At 35.8% G+C, this 27480-nt stretch overlaps 16 protein-coding genes across 16 annotated transcripts; 7 read left to right on the forward strand and 9 right to left on the reverse strand.

Annotated features, from left to right (window-relative positions):
- Positions 1–233: 233 nt before the first annotated feature.
- B0P05DRAFT_461143 (uncharacterized protein) lies at positions 234–1661 on the forward strand (the record flags this gene model as incomplete). Its single annotated transcript, XM_051574056.1, has 7 exons — positions 234–432; positions 482–690; positions 740–831; positions 882–943; positions 1003–1209; positions 1254–1342; positions 1389–1661. The coding sequence occupies 7 exons, from the start codon at positions 234–236 to the stop codon at positions 1659–1661; spliced, it is 1131 nt and encodes a 376-aa protein (XP_051439385.1).
- A 128-nt stretch (positions 1662–1789) lies between these two features.
- B0P05DRAFT_97616 (Dbl homology domain-containing protein) lies at positions 1790–2837 on the reverse strand. Its single transcript, XM_051583915.1, has 4 exons — positions 2777–2837; positions 2246–2713; positions 2105–2201; positions 1790–2052 (listed from the first exon to the last, which is right to left on the reverse strand). Exons 2-4 carry the CDS (start codon positions 2510–2512, stop codon positions 1898–1900), a joined length of 519 nt encoding a protein of 172 aa, XP_051439386.1. The 5' UTR covers positions 2513–2713; positions 2777–2837; the 3' UTR covers positions 1790–1897.
- Positions 2455–2935, reverse strand: B0P05DRAFT_97633 (uncharacterized protein). The gene has a single exon (XM_051583916.1). It carries the CDS (start codon positions 2795–2797, stop codon positions 2519–2521), a length of 279 nt encoding a protein of 92 aa, XP_051439387.1. The 5' UTR covers positions 2798–2935; the 3' UTR covers positions 2455–2518.
- Positions 2936–3985: 1050 nt separating this feature from the next.
- Positions 3986–6028, forward strand: B0P05DRAFT_522734 (ribosomal protein S5 domain 2-type protein). The gene is made up of 7 exons (XM_051576005.1): positions 3986–4311; positions 4359–4518; positions 4565–4894; positions 4950–5005; positions 5078–5211; positions 5257–5583; positions 5650–6028. The coding sequence occupies exons 1-7, from the start codon at positions 4076–4078 to the stop codon at positions 5829–5831; spliced, it is 1425 nt and encodes a 474-aa protein (XP_051439388.1). The 5' UTR covers positions 3986–4075; the 3' UTR covers positions 5832–6028.
- Positions 6029–7144: 1116 nt separating this feature from the next.
- On the forward strand, positions 7145–8480 carry B0P05DRAFT_522736 (uncharacterized protein). The gene is made up of 2 exons (XM_051576006.1): positions 7145–7218; positions 7269–8480. The coding sequence occupies exons 1-2, from the start codon at positions 7182–7184 to the stop codon at positions 8417–8419; spliced, it is 1188 nt and encodes a 395-aa protein (XP_051439389.1). The 5' UTR covers positions 7145–7181; the 3' UTR covers positions 8420–8480.
- On the reverse strand, positions 8481–9133 carry B0P05DRAFT_522738 (uncharacterized protein). The gene is made up of 3 exons (XM_051576007.1): positions 8990–9133; positions 8866–8938; positions 8481–8819 (listed from the first exon to the last, which is right to left on the reverse strand). The coding sequence occupies exons 1-3, from the start codon at positions 9035–9037 to the stop codon at positions 8527–8529; spliced, it is 414 nt and encodes a 137-aa protein (XP_051439390.1). The 5' UTR covers positions 9038–9133; the 3' UTR covers positions 8481–8526.
- Positions 9134–9609: 476 nt separating this feature from the next.
- Positions 9610–10689, forward strand: B0P05DRAFT_522741 (oxidoreductase). The gene has a single exon (XM_051576008.1). The coding sequence runs from the start codon at positions 9680–9682 to the stop codon at positions 10670–10672; it is 993 nt and encodes a 330-aa protein (XP_051439391.1). The 5' UTR covers positions 9610–9679; the 3' UTR covers positions 10673–10689.
- A 1203-nt stretch (positions 10690–11892) lies between these two features.
- On the reverse strand, positions 11893–12258 carry B0P05DRAFT_461433 (uncharacterized protein; the record flags this gene model as incomplete). Its single annotated transcript, XM_051574072.1, has 1 exon — positions 11893–12258. The coding sequence occupies one exon, from the start codon at positions 12256–12258 to the stop codon at positions 11893–11895; it is 366 nt and encodes a 121-aa protein (XP_051439392.1).
- Positions 12259–14498: 2240 nt separating this feature from the next.
- Positions 14499–16039, forward strand: B0P05DRAFT_522747 (DHHC palmitoyltransferase-domain-containing protein). Its single transcript, XM_051576009.1, has 5 exons — positions 14499–14993; positions 15038–15146; positions 15195–15393; positions 15438–15733; positions 15775–16039. The coding sequence occupies exons 1-5, from the start codon at positions 14731–14733 to the stop codon at positions 15985–15987; spliced, it is 1080 nt and encodes a 359-aa protein (XP_051439393.1). The 5' UTR covers positions 14499–14730; the 3' UTR covers positions 15988–16039.
- Positions 15939–16866, forward strand: B0P05DRAFT_97742 (uncharacterized protein). Its single transcript, XM_051583917.1, has 3 exons — positions 15939–16141; positions 16188–16390; positions 16438–16866. Exons 2-3 carry the CDS (start codon positions 16265–16267, stop codon positions 16786–16788), a joined length of 477 nt encoding a protein of 158 aa, XP_051439394.1. The 5' UTR covers positions 15939–16141; positions 16188–16264; the 3' UTR covers positions 16789–16866.
- On the reverse strand, positions 16814–17247 carry B0P05DRAFT_576826 (uncharacterized protein; the record flags this gene model as incomplete). The annotated part of the gene is made up of 2 exons (XM_051581733.1): positions 16814–16915; positions 16957–17247. The coding sequence occupies 2 exons, from the start codon at positions 17245–17247 to the stop codon at positions 16814–16816; spliced, it is 393 nt and encodes a 130-aa protein (XP_051439395.1).
- A 72-nt stretch (positions 17248–17319) lies between these two features.
- Positions 17320–17632, reverse strand: B0P05DRAFT_461292 (uncharacterized protein; the record flags this gene model as incomplete). The annotated part of the gene is made up of 2 exons (XM_051574069.1): positions 17320–17424; positions 17468–17632. 2 exons carry the CDS (start codon positions 17630–17632, stop codon positions 17320–17322), a joined length of 270 nt encoding a protein of 89 aa, XP_051439396.1.
- An 814-nt stretch (positions 17633–18446) lies between these two features.
- Positions 18447–20444, reverse strand: B0P05DRAFT_460906 (uncharacterized protein; the record flags this gene model as incomplete). The annotated part of the gene is made up of 10 exons (XM_051574043.1): positions 18447–18584; positions 18630–18732; positions 18783–18851; positions 18902–19019; positions 19070–19139; positions 19187–19290; positions 19329–19465; positions 19528–19671; positions 19715–20155; positions 20380–20444. 10 exons carry the CDS (start codon positions 20442–20444, stop codon positions 18447–18449), a joined length of 1389 nt encoding a protein of 462 aa, XP_051439397.1.
- A 565-nt stretch (positions 20445–21009) lies between these two features.
- Positions 21010–22946, forward strand: B0P05DRAFT_522766 (uncharacterized protein). The gene is made up of 3 exons (XM_051576010.1): positions 21010–21500; positions 21551–21813; positions 21875–22946. Exons 1-3 carry the CDS (start codon positions 21343–21345, stop codon positions 22894–22896), a joined length of 1443 nt encoding a protein of 480 aa, XP_051439398.1. The 5' UTR covers positions 21010–21342; the 3' UTR covers positions 22897–22946.
- A 16-nt stretch (positions 22947–22962) lies between these two features.
- B0P05DRAFT_97966 (uncharacterized protein) lies at positions 22963–24582 on the reverse strand. The gene is made up of 3 exons (XM_051583918.1): positions 24217–24582; positions 23777–24163; positions 22963–23735 (listed from the first exon to the last, which is right to left on the reverse strand). Exons 1-3 carry the CDS (start codon positions 24461–24463, stop codon positions 23011–23013), a joined length of 1359 nt encoding a protein of 452 aa, XP_051439399.1. The 5' UTR covers positions 24464–24582; the 3' UTR covers positions 22963–23010.
- A 34-nt stretch (positions 24583–24616) lies between these two features.
- Positions 24617–27170, reverse strand: B0P05DRAFT_522772 (P-loop containing nucleoside triphosphate hydrolase protein). The gene is made up of 5 exons (XM_051576011.1): positions 27011–27170; positions 26918–26963; positions 26679–26855; positions 25041–26632; positions 24617–24991 (listed from the first exon to the last, which is right to left on the reverse strand). The coding sequence occupies exons 1-5, from the start codon at positions 27134–27136 to the stop codon at positions 24791–24793; spliced, it is 2142 nt and encodes a 713-aa protein (XP_051439400.1). The 5' UTR covers positions 27137–27170; the 3' UTR covers positions 24617–24790.
- Positions 27171–27480: the final 310 nt, after the last annotated feature.

A 27480-nucleotide genomic window follows, 5' to 3' on the forward strand; every position in this document is an offset into this window, starting at 1 on the left:
TTATCAATCTGTCATACAACACATAAAATTTCATTGTTATTGAATTGCATGATTTGGTCGCAAACTGGCTTTGTAAAAAAGGGAGAGAAAAAGTCCTTTTATCTGAGTTTACAACCCCAACTTGCATTTCTCGATTTAATGTGGTACAGACTCTCCCAAGATTAAATATTTAAAGTGGTTACAGCGTCTATTATCATTCACGCTCTTTTCTTCTTATTTCGCTTATAGTTGATATGGAAAAACCAAACGTACTTGTATTGGGTGGTGTAGGTTTTATTGGTAGAAATTTTGTTCACTACTTATTGACCAACAATCTTGTGGGCGAGATCCGCGTTGCCGACAAGATGTTGCCTCAAACTGCTTACTTGTCTGAAACTTTTCAAAAAGACTTTGAAAAAGTCGAATTCAAACAAGCTAATTTGATTCATCAAGGTACGAAAAAAGAATGGAAAAAGAAAACCTATTCACCTTGTTTATTTAGCTTCTATCTCGGCTTGTTTCGATAGAGAAGATGGAAAGGAGTTTGATTATGTCTTCAACTTTGCTGCAGAGACCAAATACTCTCAGGTTCCTGAAATATATCAAGAACGCATCTTCAATTTGTCTGTCAATTGCGCAAAAGAAGCTGCCAAAAGAAAGCTTAAAGTGTTTGTTGAAATGTCTACAGCTGAAGTCTATGACAGTAACCAGGTAAGTAAGGGCTTTAAAGGGTCTAGTTTGTTAACAAGATTTTCATTAGGGCGCTTCAGCCGAGACTTCTAAAATCAATCCTTGGACTGTTATTGGTAAACACAAATACAAGGCCGAGGAAGCATTGAAGAAGATTGAAGGGTTTGTGATTCAAAGACAAGAAAGAGAAGGGATTTATTTATATTTTATAGACTCAACTTGATTATTCTTCGTCCTGCTGTCGTGTATGGTCCAGGTGCGAATTTGGGATTAAGTAAGTTGTATAAAACGTGCTGTTGTGATATTAATCACATACGTCTTCATCATAATTAGCACCCCGCTTAATTATCGGCAGAATATACAAATATCTAAACGAAGAAATGAAATTACTCTGGTCCAAAGACTTGAAATTAAACACAGTCCATGTAGACGATGTTTCTAGAGCTTGCTGGCACTTGGCACAGTGGTATGTTCAGACTAGCAGTCAAAGTACCTTTAAGGAAGCTCCCGTTTTCAACTTGGCAGATAAGCAAGACACAGGTAGACTAACGAATGTGCATAGTATCAAATATTTACACAAAAAGTAGATCAAGAAGCAATCAATAAGCAATTACAATCTATTTTCAATATCAAGACGGGTTATCATGGCACCGTTGTATCTACTTTTGCAAAGGTAATAGTATTTTGTAAAAGGGACTGTTCATCTCATGGTAGTATAGCTAAACAAAGATGCTGTTATTGAAGCTGTTAATGAAAAGCATTTGGCGCCTTGGGCAGAATTGGCTCAAAAGAGTGGTATTTCTGTTACACCATTATCTCCTTACCTTGATGAAGAACTCTTGTACAATAATGCACTTTCAGTTGATGGTTCAAAGATTGAGAAGGAAACAGGATTTACTTACAGTGTTCCCTTTTTGACACAAGAGAAATTGACAGAGATTATCAATGAATACAAAGCCTTGAATGTCTGGCCAAAGGATGACACTAATTAACCAATTATATAACCCCACTTCTCCCCCATTTTTTTTTCTCAGCATTCATATATAAGTTTTTTTTATCTGCGTTCAATAACAATAAAAAAAAGAAATTACATGCCCCTATTTAAATTTGTTTTTAACGTACACATTACAGACTCATATTTAAACAAATAAGTAACTGTTCCCTTTATGCATATAAGAGAGAGAGAGAGAAAAAAATGGGATGAGATATGATACAAATGCTGCAATGATTAAAGTGTTTTCAAGGAAGTGCGGGGCTGCAATGAGGCTGATTTGTTATTACTTTGTACGTGATCCATTGCCACTGCCAACCCAGTCAAGATTTTAAGTGCATAATCTAAATCGGCACAATGGCTTTCTGAATGATGTGTGTATTTTTGTAAATCTATTTGGCGTATATTAGACAAGGAAAAAAAACTTGTTTTTGTTTTTCTTACCTTTAAGTAATAAGCAATATCGTGGTATTCTTTGTATAGGCGCAATCAAGTAATCAGACATACCTAAACGATTTGTGTCTCTTCGTGCGAGACTTTCCTACAGATTACATAAGAAGATGCGGAAAGGCATGTGTTGCTTACTTGATTGATTTTCACGAAAAGAACATTATTACATGCTTTTCTGATTGTCTTGATGTTTGCCCTGTAGTGCATAGCATATTTTAAAAAGACGACAAGATATGATTCCATAGATCTAAATACTTGGCCGATCTTGTTTGTTGATTGAAACTGATCTAGCAATTTATCTGATAGTTCAACAAGTTCAGGCAAGTGACTAAACAAGAACAAAATATCTGTTGATTTCACTAAGGGGTCCTTGGACTGCGAAGCAGCAATCATTGGCTTCATGTAACGCTATGTAGGCAAGATATGAGTAAGTGATAAGACAATTTTATCAGCCATTATCTTGTTTACATCTTGTATCAGCTTCAGCAATTGGTTGTAAGATCTTTCCGTCTCCGATAATTCATTTAAGATAAATTTAACCATGGAGAGGTTCTTTGGTGAAGAATGTCGTACAAACCGCTGGCTTTCTAAAGTAGCTTCTGACTGTATAAAAAGAGGACATGAGAAGGAATTACAAAAACAAATATAGTTTTGGGTAGTACATACAGCTAATGCAGGATGCGCCATTATTTTGTATAAGTCTTGATGAGTGCCCTCTTCTAGAATGACTTTGTCGGTCCATATGGTTCCTGATTCGTATAACAGTTGAGAAACAGTGTTTCGCCACACTCCAACGGCTCGGCTTTCCCTAGATTTATGGGAATCAAAGCCAAGGACAGTACGTGCTCGTGCTACACCGGAAAAGCGCTTTTCTTTGGCATATGAGAAGGAGCGAGAGAGACATTGGTGCTCTTTTGTTGCTATTTGTGATGTATAAGAAGAAAGAGTAATATCCGACTGTATCGTAAGTTCATTGGCTAGTTCGTCTTCTATGTAACTCGTTCTGATTGTTTTAAGAGAAGAAGATCGGGATGAACTGTTAGAGTAAGTACCATTTTCTGAACAAGTACTGCTACTTGTCTGCTTTTGTTGTCGATCAAAGTCTACTCCTAGACTCATTCTTTTAAATTGCCGCCGCTTTGTTTGTTGTTGTTGTGGATGATATTCTTGTTGCTGCTGTCGATAAAGTCCATTTTCAATGTAACTTGTATTTTTCATCAAGAAATCATCTTCATTGTCTTCTTCGGCATCATCTTCCTTTTGTTTAATTGGAAAGAAAAATTGTGATAATGGCCTTGTAGTGCATTTTATTCTATTGGGACGATCTTCTGTTGATAAAGTAGTCAAAGACGTAGACAAGGAAGGCTCCACAATGATCTTCTTTGCTGTCTTTTTGTTTGCAGCTGGTCTTTTTCTCGATACTGAGGCAACAAGAGATAACGTAGCTGACTGAATTTTACTGCCCAATGAAAAAGATCTGTTCTTTCTAGTATCATTAGTAACTGATTTTTTTGTCCTGACAGTCGCACTTGATTTATTGGCTTTTTTCAGGAATATCGATGAGTTTGCAGTTGTTGCGGCTGTCATCTTTTTATTTTTATAGTTATCAACAATGGACATATAAATTATGTGATACGAAAAAAAGAGAAGTCGTAAGAAGCAATGTTTGTAAAAAAAAAAAAAAAAAAAAAAAAAAAAAAAAAAAAAAAAAAAAAAAAAGAGCAAAATGGAAATTATATATATGTAAAAGAGGGAAAAAAAAGAAAAGAGAGAGAGCTAAAGTACTGCTTTTATAGTATCAAAAGCCCCTACTTTTTTTTTTGAATATGCTGTATTACAAGTACTTTTGCCCATCAAAATGATTAGAGTTTGTGTCCCGAATGAAAGGAAAGGAAAAAAAAACTTGCTCCGCGCACGCTTTCTTTCTCTCGCGTCATTTCTTTTTTTTTTAAAATATACAAGAATATGACTTGTACTATTGCTTCTGCACCTGGAAAAGTACTTTTAGCTGGTGGTTACTTAGTGTTAGAACAAGCTTTTAGTGGCTTGGTTGTTGGTGCTTCTGCTCGTTTCTATACTGTTATTAAATCTGATGAGCAACTCAGTTCAGGCACAATCACTGTTCTTTCACCTCAGTTTGAAAACGCTACTTGGCAATACAAAGCATTTTCAGAGAATGATAGCTTGAAGTTTGAAACAATGTAAATATACTTCTTTATTGATTTTATGTTATTGATACTTTCTTTAGCACAAAGGAAACACAAAATAAGTTTGTAGAGACATGTTTAAAATTCACTCTTGCTGTGATTCACCAACGAATTGCTCTAAATAAATTCAAAGCATTGTTGCAAAAGGGAATTGTCATTACTATTGTTGGTGATAATGATTTTTACTCCCAACGTGCCCAGGTAAGATTGTCAATTTTTGAAAGATATCGACTGATGATCATGAAAGTTGGAGTCTAAAGGTCTTTCAAATACTGCAGAAGCATTGGCTTCTCTTGACCCCTTTTGCAAGACACATGCTACATTATCAACAGTACATAAAACTGGTCTTGGTAGTTCTGCTGCACTTACGACTTCACTAGTTGCAGCTCTCTTGCTTCATTTCAACGTAGTGACGGATTCACTTGATCAAAAAGAAAAGACATTGATACATAATGTGGCTCAATTTGTTCATTGCTTTGCTCAAGGAAAAGTCGGAAGTGGATTTGATGTATCCTCTGCAGTTTGGGGTAGCCATCGTTACAAGAGATTCAATCCTTCAATTTTATCATCCATTATGGTAGGACAAAATAAGGAGAAACAACCTTGTTCACCCTGTCTTTTTTTTATATCAGGATGAGCGAATTGATACCAAAGTTTTATCAGAAGTACTTGATGCTGATAACAAAAGGTAAAAAAAAAAAAAAAAATTAGAAAAATAGGAAAAAAAGACGCATACTTATCTCGCAGGTCTTGTTATTAGTTGGGATAATGATGTTGCTCCATTCAAATTACCACCTGGCTTTGATCTCATGTTGGCTGACATCGATGCTGGTAGCCATACACCTACTTTGGTTGGCAAAGTGTTGGCATGGAAAAAGTCTAAGCCTGAAGAAGGTAAAGTAAAGAACACAATCGCATTGAGCTTACAATCATTGTCAGCTGAATCTCTCTGGAATGAGTTGGGCAAATACAACTCTCTTGTCGAACAACATTTCCGCCAACTAGTAACTTTGCACGACAACAATACTGAGCAATACAACCAAACAATCGAGACATGTGCTCAATTAAAGACAACTGAATGGCATACTGTATCAGGACTCATTGCTGAAGAAATGGTCCGTCTTGTGAATGGTTTTGCTAACGTTCGAAGTCTTTTGCAAAAAATGAGCAAGCTTTCTGAAGTCCCTATTGAACCACAAGAACAAACACAACTTTTAAATGAATGCATGAATGTGCCTGGTGTTGTTATGGCTGGTGTTCCTGGAGGTAACAATTAAAAAAAAAAGAAAGAGGAAAATGAAAATGAGAAAAATGACTAACACATTTTAATAGCTGGTGGATATGATGCCATCTTTTGTATCGTTTTATCAGATCAATCAAAACGGGATGTCCGTCAAGTCTGGCAATCATGGAAAGAGCTTAGTGTCGGGCCTCTTCTTTCACAAGCCGATTCAAACGGTGTAACTAGTACTAACCTTGATCGTGTACCTGGATTATCTTTAGTTCTATCATAATTCTATCCAAACCAAAATTTAAGTTGATCCTCAAGATCCTTTCTTTAGTGTGTATTGAACCATTGCATTTTTAACCATTTTTTTTTACTAAATACTGAGAAATGTAATTTGAAAGCTTAAATTAACACTTTATTACCGATTTCAAGGGGCCTTTTTTTTTTCTAAAAAGAGACATGCTTTACAGCAGCAGGATTATAGATCATCTCTATTCTTATAAAAGAAAGCTTATTTTAGACTTTTCAGCCCGTTTGAATTGAATGACTGCAAATTCTTTACTAAACGAACTGTCATTATAAGGTTTTAATTAGTCGAAATTGTCAATGCAACCTTGATAAATTACCAACAAATGTCTCCCTAGTTTAAAAATTGAACTTATAAGTTTGTATAGCCTTATTCTATGGATATAAAGGCTCTATGATGTCAAGAATAGCCTGTATTTTGACATTGTTAAATAAGAAAGACATATGAAGCCATTTAATACTCTTAGAGAAGTCAGACTTCTTTTCAACTCTGGACCAAAAAATATATGTATAGACATGATTTGATATACGAAACAATTGCAAAAGAACTTTATGGCCCTTGGCGAAAGAACTATGTTATGAATCTTCCGCCTCAAGAAAAGTCGTCTTCTTTGTTAACATATAATGCCAATCTTTTCTTTTATTTGCTTGTTATCAAAGCTGGTTCAAAAGAAACACTCTCAATAAGAAATACTATCAGGTTTCGAAACTCATTTAGCAACTTGCGCATGTCATATTATTCATTTTCAACATTAAGTGATAAGAAAATGTACCAACTAAACATAGTATTATCTAATGAAATCAATATTGTAGCCGTTGATACTCGAGAGTTCAAGTTTTATGCTTTATCTATGTACACAAGAATAAAGTGTTTGAAAATATTTTACTTATTAACTTGAAACATTTATTCTTTTGTAAAAAAAGAAAAATACATCATGCTTTATTCCTGTTGGTTTTTTTTAAAAAAAAAAAAAGTCAGCCTATTTTTTCTATTGATATATGACCTTTGTTACTATTAATGTAATACATCAAGATAGATATCCATAGCCTTTTCTTTTCTCTCTTTTTTCAACAGTTGTGCATACAGTAGAGAGGAAGTTATTCAGACTCAGATTAAGGCACTGGCCAACACCTTATTGCATGTGATAATCAAGTAACATTTTAGCTCTTTATGTTGAGATATTCACATGGTTTAGAATTGAATAGGGATTGAACTTAAAACTGTTATTGTTTAGAAAAGAGTATGATCTCTTCCATATAAAATAAATACGAGCCACCTCATTCTCACGCTATCTCTTTCTTCTTTTTTTTCTTCTTCTCTTTAAATAATATGGGTCGAATTGTTAGACATCAACCTTCAGAAAATGGTAGAGTGTATTATATACAGATTTGTTATGTTGCTAATCTGCTTTAAAAGGTCAAAATGGACATGCCGTAAAGCACACAGAAGCATTGCCAAACGAAAAGAATAAGAATCAGGAGCATTTTGTTGAGCGTGTTATTTCTATCCCACTTGTGAAAGATAGCATGTCTACTGCTCAGGCTATTGCCAATAAGTCTTTTGTGGGTAGATATGCCTTATCAACAGTTAATTCCACTTATCATTACGCTCTCAACAATCAGCCTAAATATCTTCAAGACTGTTATCAACAATATCTTCAACCTCATGTTGAAAAAGCAAACGTATTAGGCTGTCTATCGCTTGACGCGATTGAATCAAAAGTGCCCATGATAACAAGGCCTAGCTCAGATATCATTCAGACTGTTACTCCTTACCATATCATAGATGGTGTCAAACTAAAGCTGAATTCTACTCTTCAGACAGTAGCTCATCCTGCTCACATTGCTATCCAATCCGTCAACAAGCAATTTGGTACGATTGTAGTCGATAACCTGGAGGATGTTGTTGATAGATATCTTCCACCATCATGTGATGATAAAGAACAGACATCAGATAATAAAAGCAAAAAAGGAAACTCTGAAAATAATCAAGTGAAGCGCGCATACGGTGTATTAAATGAAGCTTCTCGTCGTATTAGTCAAAAAGTATCTCGCTCAACAGCTCACTTACCCAAGTCTCGTCATGATTTGGCTCAGTTGGCTGAAAGCAATCCAACGGTTCAAAACATGTTTGAACAACTGAAGCTCATACAAGAAACCCTGGTTCATTCCGTTACTGTCTATACAAATGCTGCCCAAGATCGTCTACCTGCTTCTGCCACATCTCGTGTTCGATCCACAATAGAATATGTTAATCAGGTCATGTCTATGGTTCAAAATCAAGTTGTTCAACTGACTGAAAAGCTAAAAGTTCAGTCAGCTGAAACACCTGAATGGGTGAAGCAAAAGATAAATGCTCTTCTTGAACTTACAAACAAACAAATTGCTTTGATCCTTAATGAGTTTGCTCGTACTGATATTAGCCATGTCGAGAAATTCAAGCTTGTCACTGCTCATATTCAAGATCAAGTTGTCCCTCTTCTTGAAAATCTTAGTTCTTATGTGCTTCTCCTTAAAGATAAAGCACAAGGACATTTAAGCATGCATCAAAAAATTAAGACACAGTGAGTATCCTTTGATTCAAAAAAAAAAAAGAAAAAACAAAAATAAAAGAAACATACAAACAAGATGATGTTTTGTTTATGTACAAGATTTTTTTTTGAATGTCACTAGTTTTACTGTTGGTCATCTTGCTTCTCTAAAGCATCAGCAGGAGTTTCAATCACTACATTGAAAGCACCGTTTTTTCCTCTTTCAGTCACAACCATCTTTTCATCAAGTCTTTGTTGTCTAGAATCAGTTGCCTTTACAATCAATCGCATTTTTTCGAGCTTTTGCTTTCGTTGCCACTGGCATGCTTCAAAAGAAACAACAGATACACCGCAAAACGAGCCTACTGCCCAATTGGCTGCAGTAGGAATGGAGCGTCGAGTGGCGAAACGAACCATACCCATAGCAACGCCAGCGCCTATCAACATGATTAACTATGCAGACGATTCTCTGCGCATAATTACCAATGCCGTATAATAAAGCGTTTCTAGCGCAAGGGATCTTGTTGACGTCCTTGAAGTCTTCCAGCTTGACTGTCTAAAGACTTGCATAAGCACATGCTAAAAAAGGAGGTATTCTTGTGTTTACCTTTAATGCATCAGTGAATTTTGGGGAGTCTTGTTCAGACGACGACATGATTAAAAGAAAAATATGAAAAAAAGAAAAAGTGCAGCATTTGTTAAATTTCACGTCACGGTTTTTTTTTGTCGACAGACGGACTTTGACAAGAGGTTCTGGCGGTTGTTTCTGCCTTATACTTCTGTCAAAAGCATAAGACTAATGTTAAGAAATTAATTCCAAATACAATATATGGCTGCTAAAGTATTGAGAAAATAGACAAAAATGTTCATGAGGCTTTTCGCTTATATCTTACCATTTCCGTAGCACAATTGGCAAGCAAATGCATTCACCAAAAAACTAGAGCGCCTGAGGCTCATTTTGAGTGGTTAAGCTTGCCAATAGTTCTATTTCTCGTTTTGCAACGTCAAAAAGAAGCTTAAAGAATCTTCAAATAAAAGATTTTCATCGGTAATATCCTTTGAATCAGAGGCATATCTTGGCCATGTTTTTACGAGTTCCCTTTTTTGGGGGGTCCAAAAATACCGTATATTTGGTAAATAGTATTTACAATACTTGACTGGATTGGCAGAAGCACTGACTAACAAGTATACGTAATGACTAAACATGGTATATTCTCTATTTGGCAAGATGTGTAAGATGCTTAAAATACAAACTCAGTATTTGCATATATATATAATGGAGTGATGATAAGTAACGATGGCTAAACAAAGAAAAATGAATCAAATCAACTGGAAAACTACTGCTGGACAAATTGTTAGACTCTACCAAACCGACTTGAAAGGCAAAGTAGCGATTGTCGCTGGTGCCAATTCCGGTACAGGCTTAGAAACTGCCCGTGTCCTTTCTCTTGTAGGTGCAAAAGTCATCATTGCTTGTCGTTCTCTTGAAAAATCAAAAGGTGCTATTGAACACATCCGAACAACAGTGCCTCATGCTGACCTGGTTCCTATGCAACTTGATTTAGGGGATCTGACCACCATTAAAAAATTTGCTGATGATTTCTTGTCGCTTGACCTACCTCTTCACCTTTTGATCAACAATGCTGGTATCATGGCCTGTCCAAAATCATTTACAAAAAACGGTTTCGAAACTCAATTTGGTGTGAATCATTTGGGACATTTTTATCTTACTAGCCTGCTTACTGAGAAAATCAAAGCCTCTGCTCCTGCTCGTATCGTGAATGTGAGTTCCAGTGGAAATTATCTTCTGGCATCTCGTGAAGGGATTGATTTTGACAACTTGAATGCAGAGAAATATTATGCTCCTCTTGGTAATTATGCTCAATCGAAGCTCGCCAATATTCTTCATGCCAAGGAATTGCAATGTCGTTTTGATGCTGAAGACGTAGATGTAACTGTCACCAGTCTTCATCCTGGTGTTGTGCGTACTAATTTAGGCCGAACCACTGGTTTTGTTGCCGTTGTTGATATGCTTTATCGAATGAAGAACTATGCGGCTGCTCTTATTCATCTTTTTCATATAAAAAATGTTAAAATGGGTGCCTCTACCAATGTCTATTGTGCTGTTTTTCCTGATGTTGTGAAGGGTGAGTCTTATGCAGACAATGCAGTCAACCGAAGATTTTTGAATCCACTTGCAAATGATCAAGAACTTGCAAAGAAGTTATGGACAGTCTCTGAAGCCATGTTGGCTAGTAAAATAAAACAGTTTAAGTCATCTATACATTGACCCCGAATAAAAGTTAGTCTAGTTTTTTTGTCATTCAAATTCGGCAACAAAGTTATCTTAATCCAAAGGTCCTTTGACATACCAGTCTTTTGTTGATGACTTATTAAGATATTCATTTTAAAATAATGTGATTTTTTTTAGGCTCACTTGAAATAGTTTCAATATTTAAATAGGATTGGATGGTATTGTCAAATAGAGTTTTATTTATGTCAAAAACTAGAAATTCAAGACCAAAAGTGTATTAGCAAAACTGGTAGAAATAAATATGGCTCATTGAATGATGTAAGAAAACTGAGCATGTTTAACATCAAGATAGTGAGCTAACCTTTAGAAATGTAATATCTGTTTTTGAGCTGCAGCGTACACTTTTTATATTACTTTTGTAGATGTAACACTTTGAATGTGTTCTATAGATTTAGAGAAACAATTCGTAATAAGACTCTATCGATCACAAATCGCAAAATAGTGAAATTCGAATATTTCTTTAGAGTATCACAACTTCTTCAAAACTTGCATAAATATATTCCTTTATGTATGCCCAAACATAAAAAACTCAAAAAAAGCGAATCTGATAGTAGAAATGATGGCTTATTTTAATTTCTGCAAAAAAAATGTACACCTTTCTATTTAATATTTTATTTTTTTCTAATGAATTTTTTTTTCGATAAAGTGTAGAAACATAACACAATTGACTAAGTATGCTGCGGATAGCCAATTGGGAGCACTTGGTAGTATCTAAGCCAGAGCCTGTATACAACAAGAGTATAAAATATTAATTGAGCTGCAGATTGATATACAACAATTACATAGTAAGTAAATATAAACTGCAGATTTTGAAAAAAGGAGTGCATTAATTCAAGAGGATAATCATAAAATAACTTATTGGACTGCTTTATTTTCACAAAGGTCTTCGTATCGGTTGTGTTCTGCAATTGAACTTCTTTATAGCGTTTGGCCTTGAAACAACACTATTGTTTCGTCAATCTCTACTTCGGATGTGATAGGCATCCGATCGGTTATTATTTTTGTAATGTTTTGATGCTTGGTAACATATCAATCAATCAAATGTCAGTCAATCAAATATTTATTTGCTATTTACCTAGAGACTCTTTCAAGTCTGTAGTCTTTATTGATAAATCTGCGTAATCCAGGGCGATTAATATTACTTCTTTTTTTTTGTGGAGTGTAAGAGCTCTATAAGATCTAAAAAGCAGAATATTTTAATTCAAGTTTGCTTTCAACATGTGTCGTCTATTACCTACTGTAGAGCCATCTGCTTCATCTACATTATCTTTATTAACATCTCGTTCATCAAAGGGTTCATCAACAGTGGAAGTTTTTGAGACAAAGACTTTATTTGCCGGAGACTGAGTTCTTAATCTTTCAATCATCCTTCTTAACAGTTTTGTCCTGTTTTCTTTATTTTTATCACCAGGCGATTTTCGGGAGTATCCAATTACCTGTAAACCCAATTCTTTCTGTGTCTTTAAAAAGGTTCTGTATTTTTCATCGTATTTCACTATATTGCTCAGCACATTCACTACAAATGAACAATTAATAAGGAAGTCAGAATAAAGCACCTTCATTTTATCTTGATATTTATCTTGTAAAACATAAAGGTTCCATTACCGTTTATAAGAACCATTTTCGTTTTTGGATCTTTTTTTGTGATGATTCATCTGAGATAAAGTTTAATTTGTGTTTTCCACAAAATGCACTGAAACTGTTCAATGTTTTTTTTTGTTGAAATATGTTGAGTGCTGTACCATTTTACTAAAAATAGCTGAAAGTAATACTGTTTTCAACTTATACATATCATCAAGAACTGATTCAATAGAATACACCTCATTTATGAATTTTATGACTTGGGATTTTGATTCTAATGAATTAAATGGCAAATTAGTGAAATCATCACAATTAAAAAACTGAAATCATACCTAGCTTTGTGAAAGATTCATTTAAAACGTTCTCTTTTAGTACCTCTTCCGTGAAATATTCCTTAAACAAAAAAAATTGCCATATACCCTTGATTTCAACACAAGTACGGGAACTGTAGGATCAGTCAAATAGCACAATTAATGCTTGAAACATCTCTAGGACTTTAACAACGCTTTCTTTATTAAACTTTAGTTGGTAATAAATGCAAAGTGCGTGATTTTGACTGATATAAACCATTCTTTACAAAGAGAAGAAAAGAGTGAAGGAAATTATGATGGCGAAGAAATTGGCCTAAACTGATAGTCTTGTTCATAAAGTACCAGTAATATTGGCGTATACAGCCAAGATTGGAAGTTAAAGGATTGATTAATTTCTGGCTGTAAGAGAAACGACCAATACAGAGGCCAATCTTGTTCATTTAGGCTAAGTTGAATTTTTTGACCTTGTTGTTTCCGCTGATCTTGGGAGCAAAGCAGACAACTGTAGTCACTTACTAAAATAGAGTATATTTTTTTTCAGACTTTTTTTCTTAGGAACCATCGTCTATCGGACATGTTCGCAGAATACCGGGTAGAGAAGAGGTGGCTAGAGAACACTCCCATTCATTCCAAAAGCAACCACATTCGTATGATTATGCAGTTTCTTGAAGAAGAGAAAGTAATTGTAGTTATTTTATGAAAAAGAAAAAATTGTTTATTTATAAAAGATATTTTATCAATTGACTACATTTCACACAATAAAGAGGCTTTTTGTTGTTTATCACATGAAGAAACCAGCCATTCATCAAGCACATCTAAAGATAAATGATTTACTTGTGTTAAGAAAGAAAATTATAGGACAACATAAAAAGAATAAAAACACTATAAAGCTAATAGCAGCTATATTCTTAAAATACTTTTCTTTGGAGTGGACAGGGTGTTTGCCATTAATACATTTATGCATTTTGTATTTCTTTTAGTACTGCCTCTTCTTTAGCCACAACTATATGAACCATCCCCTCTCTATTCGGTACTCTGCGAACATGTTTGAAAGGGAGTGGTGCATAAGGAGCCTGATTTTATTGCGTACCGATTGATCCTTTCTTTATTACGTACAAGTCATCTTTGCTTTACCAAGTCTTTTTTTTATTATTTCGCTGTCAATCCAACTAGCCTTCAGATAAAAAAAAAGAATACGTAGCCAAAAGATTTATTTGCGCATCACCCAGCTTGTCCAAGCACTTACTGAACGGAATGAATTCAGCCATGAAGCAGCAATCTTCTATTATTTAAATTCGACTTTAATTCTTTTTTCTTTTATATGGCTGCAAGTTTCTAGTATATACCAAATTATTTACCGCCTTCTTCTGTTGTCTTTCCTTCTCCTTTTTTCACTGGCGATGTCAGTTATACTTCTCCTTCCAGTTCTTTTTCTGTGTGCATTGGATATATTTCTTTTCAGTTTTTCTCTTTTGTCTTTCAACAATGCTTCTAGTGATGAGCATAGTAGTGTATGGTTGAATCCATGTCACCAATCATGGAAGTGTATACAATATATTATGTAATACATATATATATATATATATGTGCGTGTAACAAAAGAGACGCTTATTTTATAATGATGCTACTAATAATGTCCAATGAGAAACATAAAAGAATAAGCCTTTACGGAACCGGTCTTTACTGCCAAGATTAGTGGTCTTTATCGAAGTTACGTATATAGGAATGACCAATTGCTCTAGCCTTTAAATTGGTCGTTTTGCTTCTAATATTGTCCCTTTTACTGCCAAGATTCTCGCCGACGTGAATACGCAAATCGAAAAATATTTACCTGTCGCCATTGAGACTTTGATTGGTTAACAAAAAAACCAATGTATGTATGGCCACGGTCGAGACTATGGTGGTTCTAGGGGGTATTTAACTACCTACTCATATCCGTGTAAGTATTTCACATATGCTGACTAATATCTCCCTTCTATTCTCTGCTCTTTCTTATGACCTAATGATGTACATTATATATGTATTTCATGCTCTGCTTAGTACTTTTTCCTTTACACAGTAAAGCGTACTTGATTGATCTCCCAATATGGAAAAGTGACGAGTTTGTTTTCTATATGGTCGAATTTAGACGTCTTTTTTTTTATGAATCGAGAGATCTTGTTTCATAGTCATCGTCAATCCATGGTAGAGAGCTTTGAAGACTTTAATTTTCCTTCCACCTCCCCACCCAAACCTCGAGTTGTTCTCCAGGCGAAACGTCAGACACACATTCGCAATTATAAACTCTATCATGGCAACACATTGTTTTTCTGTGAAGGCAGATTCTTGACAAGTCGAGCATGGTGGGCATTTGCTCTGTCTTTGTTTTTGGTTGTCATGCCTTCTGTTTTGTTTCTTGTATTTACGTAACTATGCATCGTTTTGTAACAGACTGATTGATTAATGTTAGATGTCCATGGTTATGGCATCATGTATCACCAGCAGTGCCCATTGTGTTTGCATACATGTTCATACTCACATTAGCTGCTATGCTCAAAACATCATGGACAGATCCTGGTGCAAGTAGAAACTTTTATACATATTACCTTTTGCTCATAGACTATTAGATTCTACCTCGTCATTTAGATATGCAGCCATGGCCTCAAGGGGATGGCTATGGATTGCGTTATTCTTCCATGTCTGACTACCCATCACCCAAAGAAGTGATGATCAAAGGCATCCCTGCTCGATTAAAATACTGCGAAACATGTTGCATCTATAGACCTCCACGAGCCAGTCATTGTAGACAATGCGATAATTGTGTAGGCAGGTTACTCACCATGAGACATACAAAACCAACACACTTATAGAGAATGAAGACCATCATTGTATTTGGCTCAACAACTGTATTGGCAAGAGAAACTATACCACTTTCTTTACGTTCATTGTCTCTGCTACGCTGTTATGCTGTTATGCGATTGCATTCTCGTTATCGCATGTATTTCGTGTGTTTTCTCAAGACAGTGTATCCTTTCAACAGTCTTTGTTAAGAACACCGATGAGTTTCTTTATTGCTTTGTTTTGTATCTTGTTACTTGTACCTATAGGTTGTTTGACATCGTATCATTGTTTTCTTGTGATGCGAGGTGTTACTACTCATGAACAGGTAAATAGGAGAAAGCTAATTGTCGTATATTAACTTGCTAGTTGCGTGCCAATCTGTCTCAAACACCCTTTGAAGGCCATCCTTTTGATTTTGGAAATCCATTGAAGAATATGTATCATATTTTATGTAGACCACACAATAAGAGTTATATTGCAAGAAGGAAATTTGCAGAAGAAGTCTATGATATTGAACCTAATCCACTATCTCATCTATCTACTACAGCTACATCTAATATCCCTTTTACAAGAGAATAATAATAATACTAATACTAATAATAAAAGGGAGTTTAAATCCTCTCATCTTTTTTTTTTACATTTTATCATGCCACCACGCTTTCAACCAACACAAACAACGAATCAAAGACCTTTACATAATGAGATACTAACACTACATAAAATACTTGGCAATGTAAGCAGCATAAGACATAAACTGCGTGTATGTTTATGATAAGTAGGACATTTTAGAACAAGCAGCCAGAATCTTGGACCATTTTGCAACCACAAAAGAAAAGTAAAAGCCTCATTAAAGTTGATGGACACTAACTCTAACAGTCAACTTCAAGCACCTTACTCTGAGACACCACCACAACTCACTCATAAACTGGTGGAGAACTCTGAAGAGTTTGAGACTGTGTGTGATCAAATCTACTATATTCTGGTAAATCAGTGGATGTATACATCCATGTTGCTCATATTTCCATATAGGAACAATCCAAACGCGTCTTACAACTAGACTATCAACAAAAGATCATTCAACAAAAAGAATTGGAAAATCAACATCAAATGGAAAAAATGGACAACGAACCTCATGATCCCATGCAAGTAGATCAAGAGATGGAATTCGGTACCACTCAGCTCGATCTATCGATGGATGATGAACAAGTAGACACTAACAAACAAAAGCCAGTGACGATTGATGAAGAAGATATGGAGGAATTACTACATATTCAAAGAGATCGTCTTGATCGACTCAAGAATGTGATTGTGTTTGGTATGGATGCCGATGCAGCCAAAGCCAATGGAAGTGATGAAAAAATAGAAGATTTATTATTCTAAAAACTACAAGGGTATAATAATAAACTCAAAACTGTTTGCGAACAAACTGGAACATAGGTCCAATCAACTTTTCAGCAAAAAAAGGTGTCATGGCCACAGATGCTGCTAAACGTACAGGTAATAATGCCTATTAAAAATGAATACTTGTTTGTTTTCTCAAGAACTTGCCTTCACAATACAATATGTTGTAACCAAATTGACCATGACACGGTTATCTGCTTCTAATGGTTCATATTTATAATACACGCGTGCCTTGTTAATAAATCGATTGCCTTCAGAAACAACAGATTCAGGAAAAGGAATCTTCAGATTAGAATTATCAAGTGCAAAATAGATGAATGGAAAAGGAGCAACCGCAGTCAATTCATGTAAGATGGCAAATGAAGTCATGTAAGACCCAGGCTTACTTTTGAACTGTTGAGCATATTTCTTATAACTCGAAAAACGACGTGTAAACATGATAAAATAAAATGAAATAAAATACAAACATCCATTTTATTGTTATTATTATTTTTTTTAAAAAAAAAAAGATCATGTACTAGCAGTGGGATTATTGTGGATTTTTGCATGTCTTCGAAGATTACTTACAACAGAAAAGTGTCTTCCACAGCCCTCTACAGGACATTTAAATGGTTTCTAAATCAACTTGTGAGTATTACATTTTACAATTCATATTTACCTCGCCAGTGTGGCTATAAGTATGTGTGGTCAATGAACTTGGGCGTGTGAATCTCTTGTTGCATAATCTACAACAATAGCGTTTATTGACTGGGGATCGATCTCCCGGTGAAGATGAGCGGGAATTTCTTCTGTTGTTCTGCTTGACGGGAGTATAATACAACATGGATTCATCAGGTACATTGAATGAATACAAGGAATTCATGCCTAGTAAAGTGTCAATACATAAAATACAGACTATAGCATGTACTTACCTTGATAAAGGGCTGTTGGAGAAGAATAGAATCTTTGATGATGAGAATTGTTTGAGAAGGGTAATATATGATTTAATGCTGGCATGCCAGATAAATGTTGAGTACCGAGATTGTTCATTTGATGAGAAAGGACCATGGTATTGTCCCAAGTAGGCATAAGAGAAGGCACAAGAGCAGGTGGAGGAGGTGGAGGTGGAGTAGAAGAAGAAGAATAGAATGCGTTATTCTTGGCCATACTTTGATCAAAAAAATGATGTGTGCTGTTAAACATGTCAGAATAAATGGAAATCATATTAAACGAAAGAAAAGAAAGAAAGAGAGACCAGCAAGCCGGATAATGTAAAGAAGCAACAGAGAGGGAGAGAGAGAGGGATAAAGAAAAATGGCACGCCTTATTTCTTTGATATATATATATATAAAACAATGAAAAATATGGGATCAACCTAGTATTTTTCTTATTAATTTAATAAACAATAAAGAAAAGAACAGTAAAAAAAAAGACAAAGATATATATACATGGTTTGAAATAAGGTTTGTTTCACCCCCTCCCTTTTGTTTTGATATAGGGAATAAAGAACGTTGGATTCAAGTTTGATACTCGTCAATTTACGATAATAATATGAATAAGTACACATGGTTTACTTTTGGTATAACCATATCTCCTGATATTAAATATAGGAGAACAACTGTATTCTCCTAGATTATTTTATTATATAAACAATATGCTTAAAGAGCATTGGCTTTATAAATGGCTTCAGAAATACATGAAGCAGTGATTTGTCTACCACCAAACCATCTTCCATTTAATGCTCCAATTGCATTTTCAGCAGAGCGAACACTATCAAACTTCAAAAAGACTTCACCCTATAGACATATAAGTCATGTTTCTCTCAAAATTAGATAATTTACCATGGAATCTGCATTGACTTTGATATGCTCAACATCACCGTATCGCTCACATTCTAATTTAATATCAGCCTCAAGGTCGCTTACCCAATCAGGATCCGTTTCTCTGTTATGATTGATGAGTAAAGAGACTAAGCATACACAATAGAAACTTACTCGTCAGGATTAAACATGTTACTTAACATGACATAGCGTGATGCAGCTGCAGGAATAAAAGGTTTGGGTCTATAGAGACTTAGTATATATATATACATATATGTATCTGGTTGACTTACGGAGCAGAAGGGGTTGCTGCTACAGGTGATGTATCATGGTCATTATTAGATTCTCTGGCTGCCAATTTAGCCATCAATTCAGCTCTGGAAAGAGAATTCATAGCAACACCTTCAGTTTCTATTATTTGTATGGATGAGATTCGTGTGTGACATACAATTGTATTTTACCTTCATCATCAAGACTAAAGTCAAGACCACTTGCAAGTGTGTTCTTTTCAGTAACAAGACCCACTTTGAGCTAATAGGAATAAGTATAAAAACACAGTGAATAAAATAGGAACTTACATTTCTACCAGCAAGTTCAAATCCATTCATTTTCTCTAGAGCATTTTTAGCATCAGCAGCATTTTTGTATTGAATAAAGCCAAAACCCTTGGAACGACCCGTTTCTAATGCATGGATAAGTACATAAAGAATAGAAAATGACCATTACCTTTATGAAGATTGACAAAGTCAAGAGGACCAAAAGGTTCAAAGATTTGACGTACATCATCTTCTGTTAAACTAAAATGAAGTGAGCCTACATATAATCGTTGATAAGCAGGTTCTTGGGACAATCCCATTCTAATCAAAAACAGTTGAGTAAATACGAATCACATATTATATATATATATATATATACTTACGCGTGTCTTTGTGCTTGCATAGCCAGTCTGTTCTTTTCGGCTTCTGACATTTGAACAATGACTGGAATACCTAAAAGTTTTTGTCCTGATAATGCTAAAGCGTTTTGTACAGATACCTCTTCATAAAACTCGACATATCCACAACTACAGATGCATGAGCAACAAGAGCGTGTCAAGATCAACTTACCCTTTTGACTTTCGAGAGTTTCGGTCGGTAATAATAGTGGCTTCACGAACACGACCGGCTTGATTAAAGAAGTCTTCTAATTCACGTCGAGTCAAACGAGCAGCCAGCTGGGTCACGAATACTGTTCTTCTGTCTCGAATTTCTTCAGGTACAGGTGGAGAAGGTGATCGACCACGTCCTCGTCTTCTACCGTCTCTAAACCTATCATGAGGATCATGGTGAATAGATGGTGGGGTTCTACTACGTCTTCTACGTGTAGGGCTTCTAGAGTGTCTTCTACTACTACTTCTTCTTTTATACTCACGAGAAGGAGAACGTCTGTGTCTTCTTTCTCTACTGAGGGAAGAGCGACGGTATCTCCTACTGCTGTCAGAACGGTGGCGTGAGCTGCGGTGGCCTGATTGTGAACGTGAAGAGTGTCTGTGCTCAGAGTGTCGAGAACTAAGAAAAAGGAGAGATAAGTATAGGCTAGCTTATCAAGTGATTGATGTACCGATGTTCTTCGTCTCTATAGTAGTCCCGATGATCTCTAGAACTTTGGTGATCTCTAGAACTGTGATCTCTAGAACTGTGATCTCTAGAACTGTGATCTCTAGAACTGTGGTGTTCTCTGTGAGAAGGCATTGGTTCGTCCTAAATATATGATTAGCTTAAAGAAACAAAACAGAGATTGAGTTACCCTCTTTTCTTGATAGGGAGCATCAAGCATAGCTTCAACGTCAGCGTCCATGGTTAAAGTGATGAAATGTTTACAATATAGAGAAAAAGAAATGTAAAGAAAAAAAAAAAAACTTGGTAAAGAATGATGTCAGCAACTTGAACCAATCAATATCAATCATGCACTGTTGTTAAACTGTGTGTCAACATGATGATGGATCTAGACATAGTTTAACATATTAAAAAGGGGGTTCAATAAGAGTCCTTTATGAATGGACTATGTCAGAATGAATTGGCTGTTTAGGCATGCAGGGTTTTCTTTACTATAGTTTGTAAATGATAGATGTGCTTACATAAAAAAAAACTGACTGAATATATAATTTTGACATATTGTACTACTGTTCATATAGCTTCAAGATATAGACTTTTTTTCTTTTTTAACCACAACAGCGATTTATAAATAAAACAAAGGAGACAGTTCTATTTTACAGTGTTGTACAAAAAGTTAAGATTTTCAATGTAAAATGAGCTTCTTTATTTTCTTTTTCATCGTTGTGATCGAGTTTTAAGGGAGACAAAAGGAGAATTTCTCTTGATCTAAACCAGGATGAGATCAGATCTAATCTTGTTGTTGTTGTTGTTGTTGTCGCTTGTCAAGAATGTCTGTTTAGACCAACGAGCTAATAAAATTGGGTTTATTGAGATTTAGAGAACCGCTACGAGTGACCATGAAGCCTATGCATTTTATATAGAGTCAAAAACAAAGCCAAAAAAAAAAGTAGGGGAAGCGAGGGGAGGGGGGTTGAAAGGGGAAGGCTATATACACATTTTACACGTTGATATTTTATTGTCTTTTGTGTAACATCAAAGATTAGAAATGCATGTTCAAAAACTCTATATCACATATTCTGCATATATAATTCTCTTTTCTTTCTCTTCTCTCATTTTTTTATTTTTTTTCTTCTTCAATTATGTCTACTTTTTATATTTGTCCTCTCCCAAGTCAAGGAGAAAATGATACAACACTATTAAAATCACTGGATTCTACAGAGTTCTCTAGAATATTGGAAATACCTCTTCATTTGTTAGATACAACAGTTTCAAGTGATTTATTCAAGGATCAATATTGGTAAAAAAAGAAAAAAAACTTTTTCTCTTAATTAACGTAATTTAAAAAAGGCTTCCTCCGCCAACAACAGCGACAAATACAGCAATAACTCCCGCTCATCATGTAGATGATACAGAGTTTGATGTCAATACGACACTTGTATTAGCCAATAGAAAAAGGTCTATGGTCAAGAGAAGAAAATCAGTTCTATCATCTTCTTTTACAGTTCATGATGAAGAAGAGAACAAGACAACACAGCCACAAGAAGACACACAGGTTCTTGAAAAGGAGCAAGAGAACCAACTTTATTTACAAGAAAATCTGACATTTAACTGTAAATACCATCCTACAAAATGTAACAAGCAAGCAAAACTAATCCCAATTCTATTAAACAGTGCAAGACGATGTTCATTTTTCTTCTACAACCGAGGAAAAGACCCAGACGAATCAAGAAGAACCCGATGTTGAGCAAGACACACTTTCTTCTTTGGTTACTCACCAAGACAGTCCAAAACAAGTAATCCATCCAAAAGATTCGGCTATTGACTTGTCACTAGATACTCAAGTCTTTGACCCACCTTTTTCTCCTGAAGTTTCTCCTATTCTAGTGAAAAAAACAAAAAAGAAGGTTTCTTCATGGTCGCCCCGAAAGATCTTTTCGTCTTCGAGTGACACGAGCCAAAAGAAACTCAACAAAAAATCATCTTCTTCGTCACTGAATAGTATTGATTCCGTAGACTCAGCTGAACTCAAGGAACGATTCCATTTTTCTTCCTTGTTTTCTCGAAAGTCATCTGCTAATGCTGCCAAGAAAAGTAAGCAGCTGCAACAACAGCAGCAACAGCAACAACAACAACAACAACAAAATCAAGAAAAACAAACACAAGTCAACCACTATAATTATACACGATTACCAATCCATACTGAACGAGCCATTTATCGTCTATCACATCTCAAACTAACAAATCCAAAAAGACCTCTTCGAGATCAAGTGGTGATATCCAATCATATGTTTTGGTATCTTTCTGTTGTTTCGAATCATACTGAGTCTTCCACAAATGTACATCAAATGATTACGATGACAAAAAGACATCATCGCCTACAACAACAGCAACAGAAAAGCAAACAAAAGAATCGATACCCAGCTCCTCTTCCCATACCTCAAAACAAGCGACTTGTTACTAAAAAATATCCAGCACATTTAAATTCAAGTTCTGAAGACGAAGATGAATCAGAAGATGAAGCCTTGGATGACAGCGATCAAGAAGAAAACAATCAAGTAGAAAACAAGACAAAAAAGAGTTCTTTTCTAAAGACTAAAAACAAATGGTTGTCAAAAAAAAAACAAGTTGACAGTGAAGAAGAAGAGGAGGGAGATGATATACCTCTAGCCATGTATCAAAAGGCAACAAAGTAATACTCTTTGTTTTTATACCAACACAAAATAAAACCGTCTTTACAAAAGTACACGCACTATATATATATATATATATACATGTTTATTTACATCTAGATATGTAGAAACCAGCTCTCATTCTAATAGGTTTTGATGTAACCGCTTAATATAACCAGAAAAAGTAGATCCTCTTGTGCCTACAAACGAGGTTCCTTGACTTGCAACGAGTGCGTCTACTAAAGGAATCAAGTATTTCCTCATACTTTGACCTGTATGCGATACACGGTATTGGTCCATATGACGCCAACTAGGATGGTCTTTGGAAAGTATATCGTCAAGCGTAAAAGTACAAGGTAAATGATGCCATAAATCTCGAAACCGTTTATCTTTTCTAGGCTGGACTGCATCTGTTGCTAAAAAGACCAACGCTGTCTGATTTGCCTTTACCATTTCAACACAAGTATCGAGCGAAAACAACGCATGCCTTTCGCTGTTAGGAACTGGAATGCGATCGATCAAATGTTGAATGTTTTCAGGAATGGCTTTGACAAAGAGTCCATCCGCTGTACGAAGATGAGCACCCACAAAGTTTCCCGGTCCACCGAGTGCATCAATCACAATGTCTGCAATTTTCAAGACAGCTGGATGTTTATAGACCATGCTTTTTTGCAGTGCCTTGAAAAAGGCTTGATTCTCGGGTTTCTTGATAGGAAACTTGCCCGTGCCAAACAGACTGGTAAAATGAATCAATCGTTCTGTATGGTTTCGTAACTGGGTCGCATCTAAGCTATCGACATAGCGACCTAGAAATCTATGTTTGACAGGTACATCGTAAATACGCCAATCATATCTTGTTTTGTCTAGTTGTTGATCAGATAATGCACTTATTATCTTGTCTTACCTTTAAAGAATAAAATGTCCCCATCAACATACGTGCCAGTCGTTTGTTCGTCTAATAAAAAGGGACTTTTCTTGATGTCAAATTGTTGTTGAAGCCAAAGAAAATCGCTTTTTTCTCTTTGGACAATTTTAACGTGCTGCTTTGCCCAACTTAAATCGATCAATTCATCAAATGAGGCAAGTGCATATTTAAAAGGATCAGGACAAGATGCTTTTTTTTTGGATTTTTTGTCTTTGAATTGTTTACAGTAGTGATTGTTCTTGTCTCGTACAGTATGATGTAATTGTAATTTCTCGAATTGATTCCAACCAAAGGCTTCACCCAAGATGGCTTTAGGTAATATCAGTGTACGATTAAGATACCAAGCTAACAAAATACCATTTTCAACTAATATTTTTTTATTAATCTCGAAATTTGTCTTTCTAAATTTTGCTTCGTACCTTGTATCAATTGATTTTGAAAGCCACTATGTGTGAAGAATGTCAAGTACTTTTCGTGAGGATCTATGGGAGATGGTGGAGTAAAGTTGAACAAGGTTGATTTCGGGAAAGCTGATCGAGTAGAGAAAGTTTGGTTGAAAGGAAAGAAAGTTCTTTTGGCTATGTTACTTGTTTGGTATTTAAACAAGAAATAAGAGATAAGTATTATGACAAGCAAAGAGCCTTTACTCGTTAAATACGTTATCATTATTAATGAACAATTGCACAAAAAAAGAAAGAAAGAATACAACCATTGAGTTACTTGAACCTAAAAAATTGGTCGAGTTTTTGAACTCCATTGAGGAAAAAAAGAAAATTGAAAACAGCCTTAATTTGTGACAAAAATAGTCTAAATTATTATGTTTAATATGGCATCTTGGCGTAATGTGTAACTTATAGAGACAATAAAAAAATTATGGCTTGCAAAGTGTTCAAATAGGCATAAATAAACATGTGAATACCCTTTAATTGTTTGTATACAGTAAAGCTTGTTGAACCATTAAACAATGGAGATACCAAATCGTTACACCGAGCACTAAACACTCTGCAATCCAGACCTTTCTTGAAAGTCTCGATAAAATGCAAGCATTTCAGGTGTAATACGTCTTGTAAATGTATCTAACGCTTTTTGGAAATGTCTCATCTTGACTGAATCAATGTGGATATCTTCTTCCATAGCGAACAATGCTGCTTCTTGACATATAGCCACTGCTTCTGCACCAGAGCAGCCTTCACTCTAATAAAGAAAAATCAGTTTACTGTTTTATGACAGACTATATCATTACTTTAGCAGCAATCAAATCAATGTCTACATCTGCATCGCATGTCATTTTACTTGTCTGAATTCTAAAGATTTCTTTGCGTGAATGGATATCTGGAGGGCCTACATAAAGAATACGATCAATTCGGCCAGGACGCAACAGGGCATCATCAATAATATCAGGTCTATTGGTAGCTGCTACCACTGTCACATTTACAAGTGCTTCCACACCATCAAGCTCGTTTAATAACTGAGACAAGACTCGATCTGCTACAGAAGTACCACCATCACCAGAAGAACCTCTTTTGACAGTCAGTGCATCAATTTCATCAAAGAATACAATAGAAGGAGAAGCAGCCCTTGCTTTTCTAAATACTTCATGTACTGCTTTCTCAGATTCACCAACCCATTTACTGAAAAGCTCCGGGCCTTTGACTGCAATAAAATTGGAGCCTGCTTCAGTAGCAAGTGCTTTTGCCATCAATGTCTTACTACAACCTGGTGGGCCATACAGCAGTATGCCTTTAGGGGGACGAATACCAAGTCTCAAGAATGCTTCAGGATGTTGTAATGGCCATTCCACAGACTCTTTCAGTCGTTGCTTGATATCTGCCTGGCCTCCTACGTCTGACCAGTATACTTTGGGTACTTCAAGCATGATTTCACGCATCGCACTCGGTCTAATTTCAGATATCGCTTCTTGCATGTCTGCCATGTTGACAGTAAGATGGTCTGTGGCCACAGATGCAGCAGCACAGCGTTTGATGCATTTCAGGCCAGCTTCTCTACATACAGCAGCAATATCTGCACCTACATAACCATGAGATTTACTGGCCAGCGCTTCCAGTTCTTCAGGCTGAAGTGTGTTGGGTATCTTTTTCATGATCGTCTTGAAAATCGACAATCTTGCTTCTGCTGTAGGTATACCAATTTCCACTTCTCTATCGAATCTACCTGGACGACGCAATGCTTCATCCAACGAATTGGGTCGATTGGTTGCTCCCAACACGATAACACGGTTGTTTTGCGTTGTAGCGCCATCCATCAATGTCAGTAAGGTAGTGACAATACGCTTCTCTAACTCGCTTGGTGCTTCATCTCGTTTAGGACACAAAGCATCAATTTCATCAATAAAAATGATACAAGGTGCATGATGATGAGCTTGATCAAACAAGTCCCGTAACCTTTGTTCTGTCTCACCATAAAATTTACTGATAATTTCAGGACCATTGACAATGATAGCATGGGCGCCTGTTTCATGTGCAACTGCTCTTGCAATCAATGTCTTGCCAGTACCAGGAGGACCAAACAACAAGACGCCCTTTGGTGGTTTGAGTCCATACTTGAGAAAAAGCTCGGGCTGTTTAAGTGGTGTTTCAATCATTTCTCGAACAATCTCAATCTGTTTTTCGAGTCCTCCAATGCTTTCATAACCCACAGTATGTACTGGTTTTGTGTTGATACTAGGTGTTGATGTCAGACTCAACTTTGTGTCTTGTGTGACTAACAAGAGATCTGAAGCATGTGTGGATGAAATATCGACAAGTTTGATCCTACAATGTTCCCCGGCATAATTAAAGTCTATCCATTGGGATGCAGTGACATATTTTTGTTCCACTATTCTGTTTTTAATGACGGCTTTTTGGATGGCAAATCAAGTTACCCAACAGTTCTTTTAAATAGATCATCAAACTCTGGTCTTTTTCAAAATGAGGTGTAGAGACAAATTCAATCTGGATATGTGTTGCTTCTATATAGGCGTTCTCGACTGCTTCAATATCGACCATATCTCCCAATGCAAAAGCACCACTAAGTCTCGAAGTAGAGCTTAGTTCAACGCCTTTGTTCGAAAAGCGAGTGAGTGAGCCTGTGGAAAAATGTGCGATCGCATGTCTGATTTACCTTGGGTAGGCACTGTTAGTGATGGCCAGGCAATACCAAACACGATCTAGCAGGTCGATCGTTAGTACAAGATAGATCACAAACACAACAAACCCGATCTTGTTTTTTGATTTTTATAAGGTCTCCTGTACTTATTTGGCGTTTTTGCATTGTTTCCAGTGCAAGGTGAGCTCGTAAGGGAATCTTACTCTGTTGTGCTGCTATTATTTCAAAGGACATTGTACAGAGAGAGAGAAAAAAAAAGCAAGAAGGAAAAAAAAGTCAGAGGATGAAATTCCGCTTTGCTTCTTGTAACGTTGACTTTTCAGTCATGATCTTATTAGAGCCTTCATGCATAGGAGAACATGAATTATAAAAAAGGGGGGACTTGGCTTAGAGAAATAAGGGACAATAAAATGAATCATTTAAATTGCGAAAAAACAAAGAGATGCGTGCTGTTTATCGACCTTTGACTTTTTAAGTATTTTATAGCATTCTATACCGATATACATTAGTAAAAAGTTTGAAAAGTGTGTTTGTGATATTGTTTATAGGCGTGTTTTCTATTTGGTTCGCAGAAGTTC

This window comes from Gilbertella persicaria (assembly GCF_025201335.1).
Source record: "Gilbertella persicaria strain CBS 190.32 chromosome Unknown B0P05scaffold_2, whole genome shotgun sequence".
NCBI lineage: Eukaryota > Fungi > Mucoromycota > Mucoromycetes > Mucorales > Choanephoraceae > Gilbertella > Gilbertella persicaria.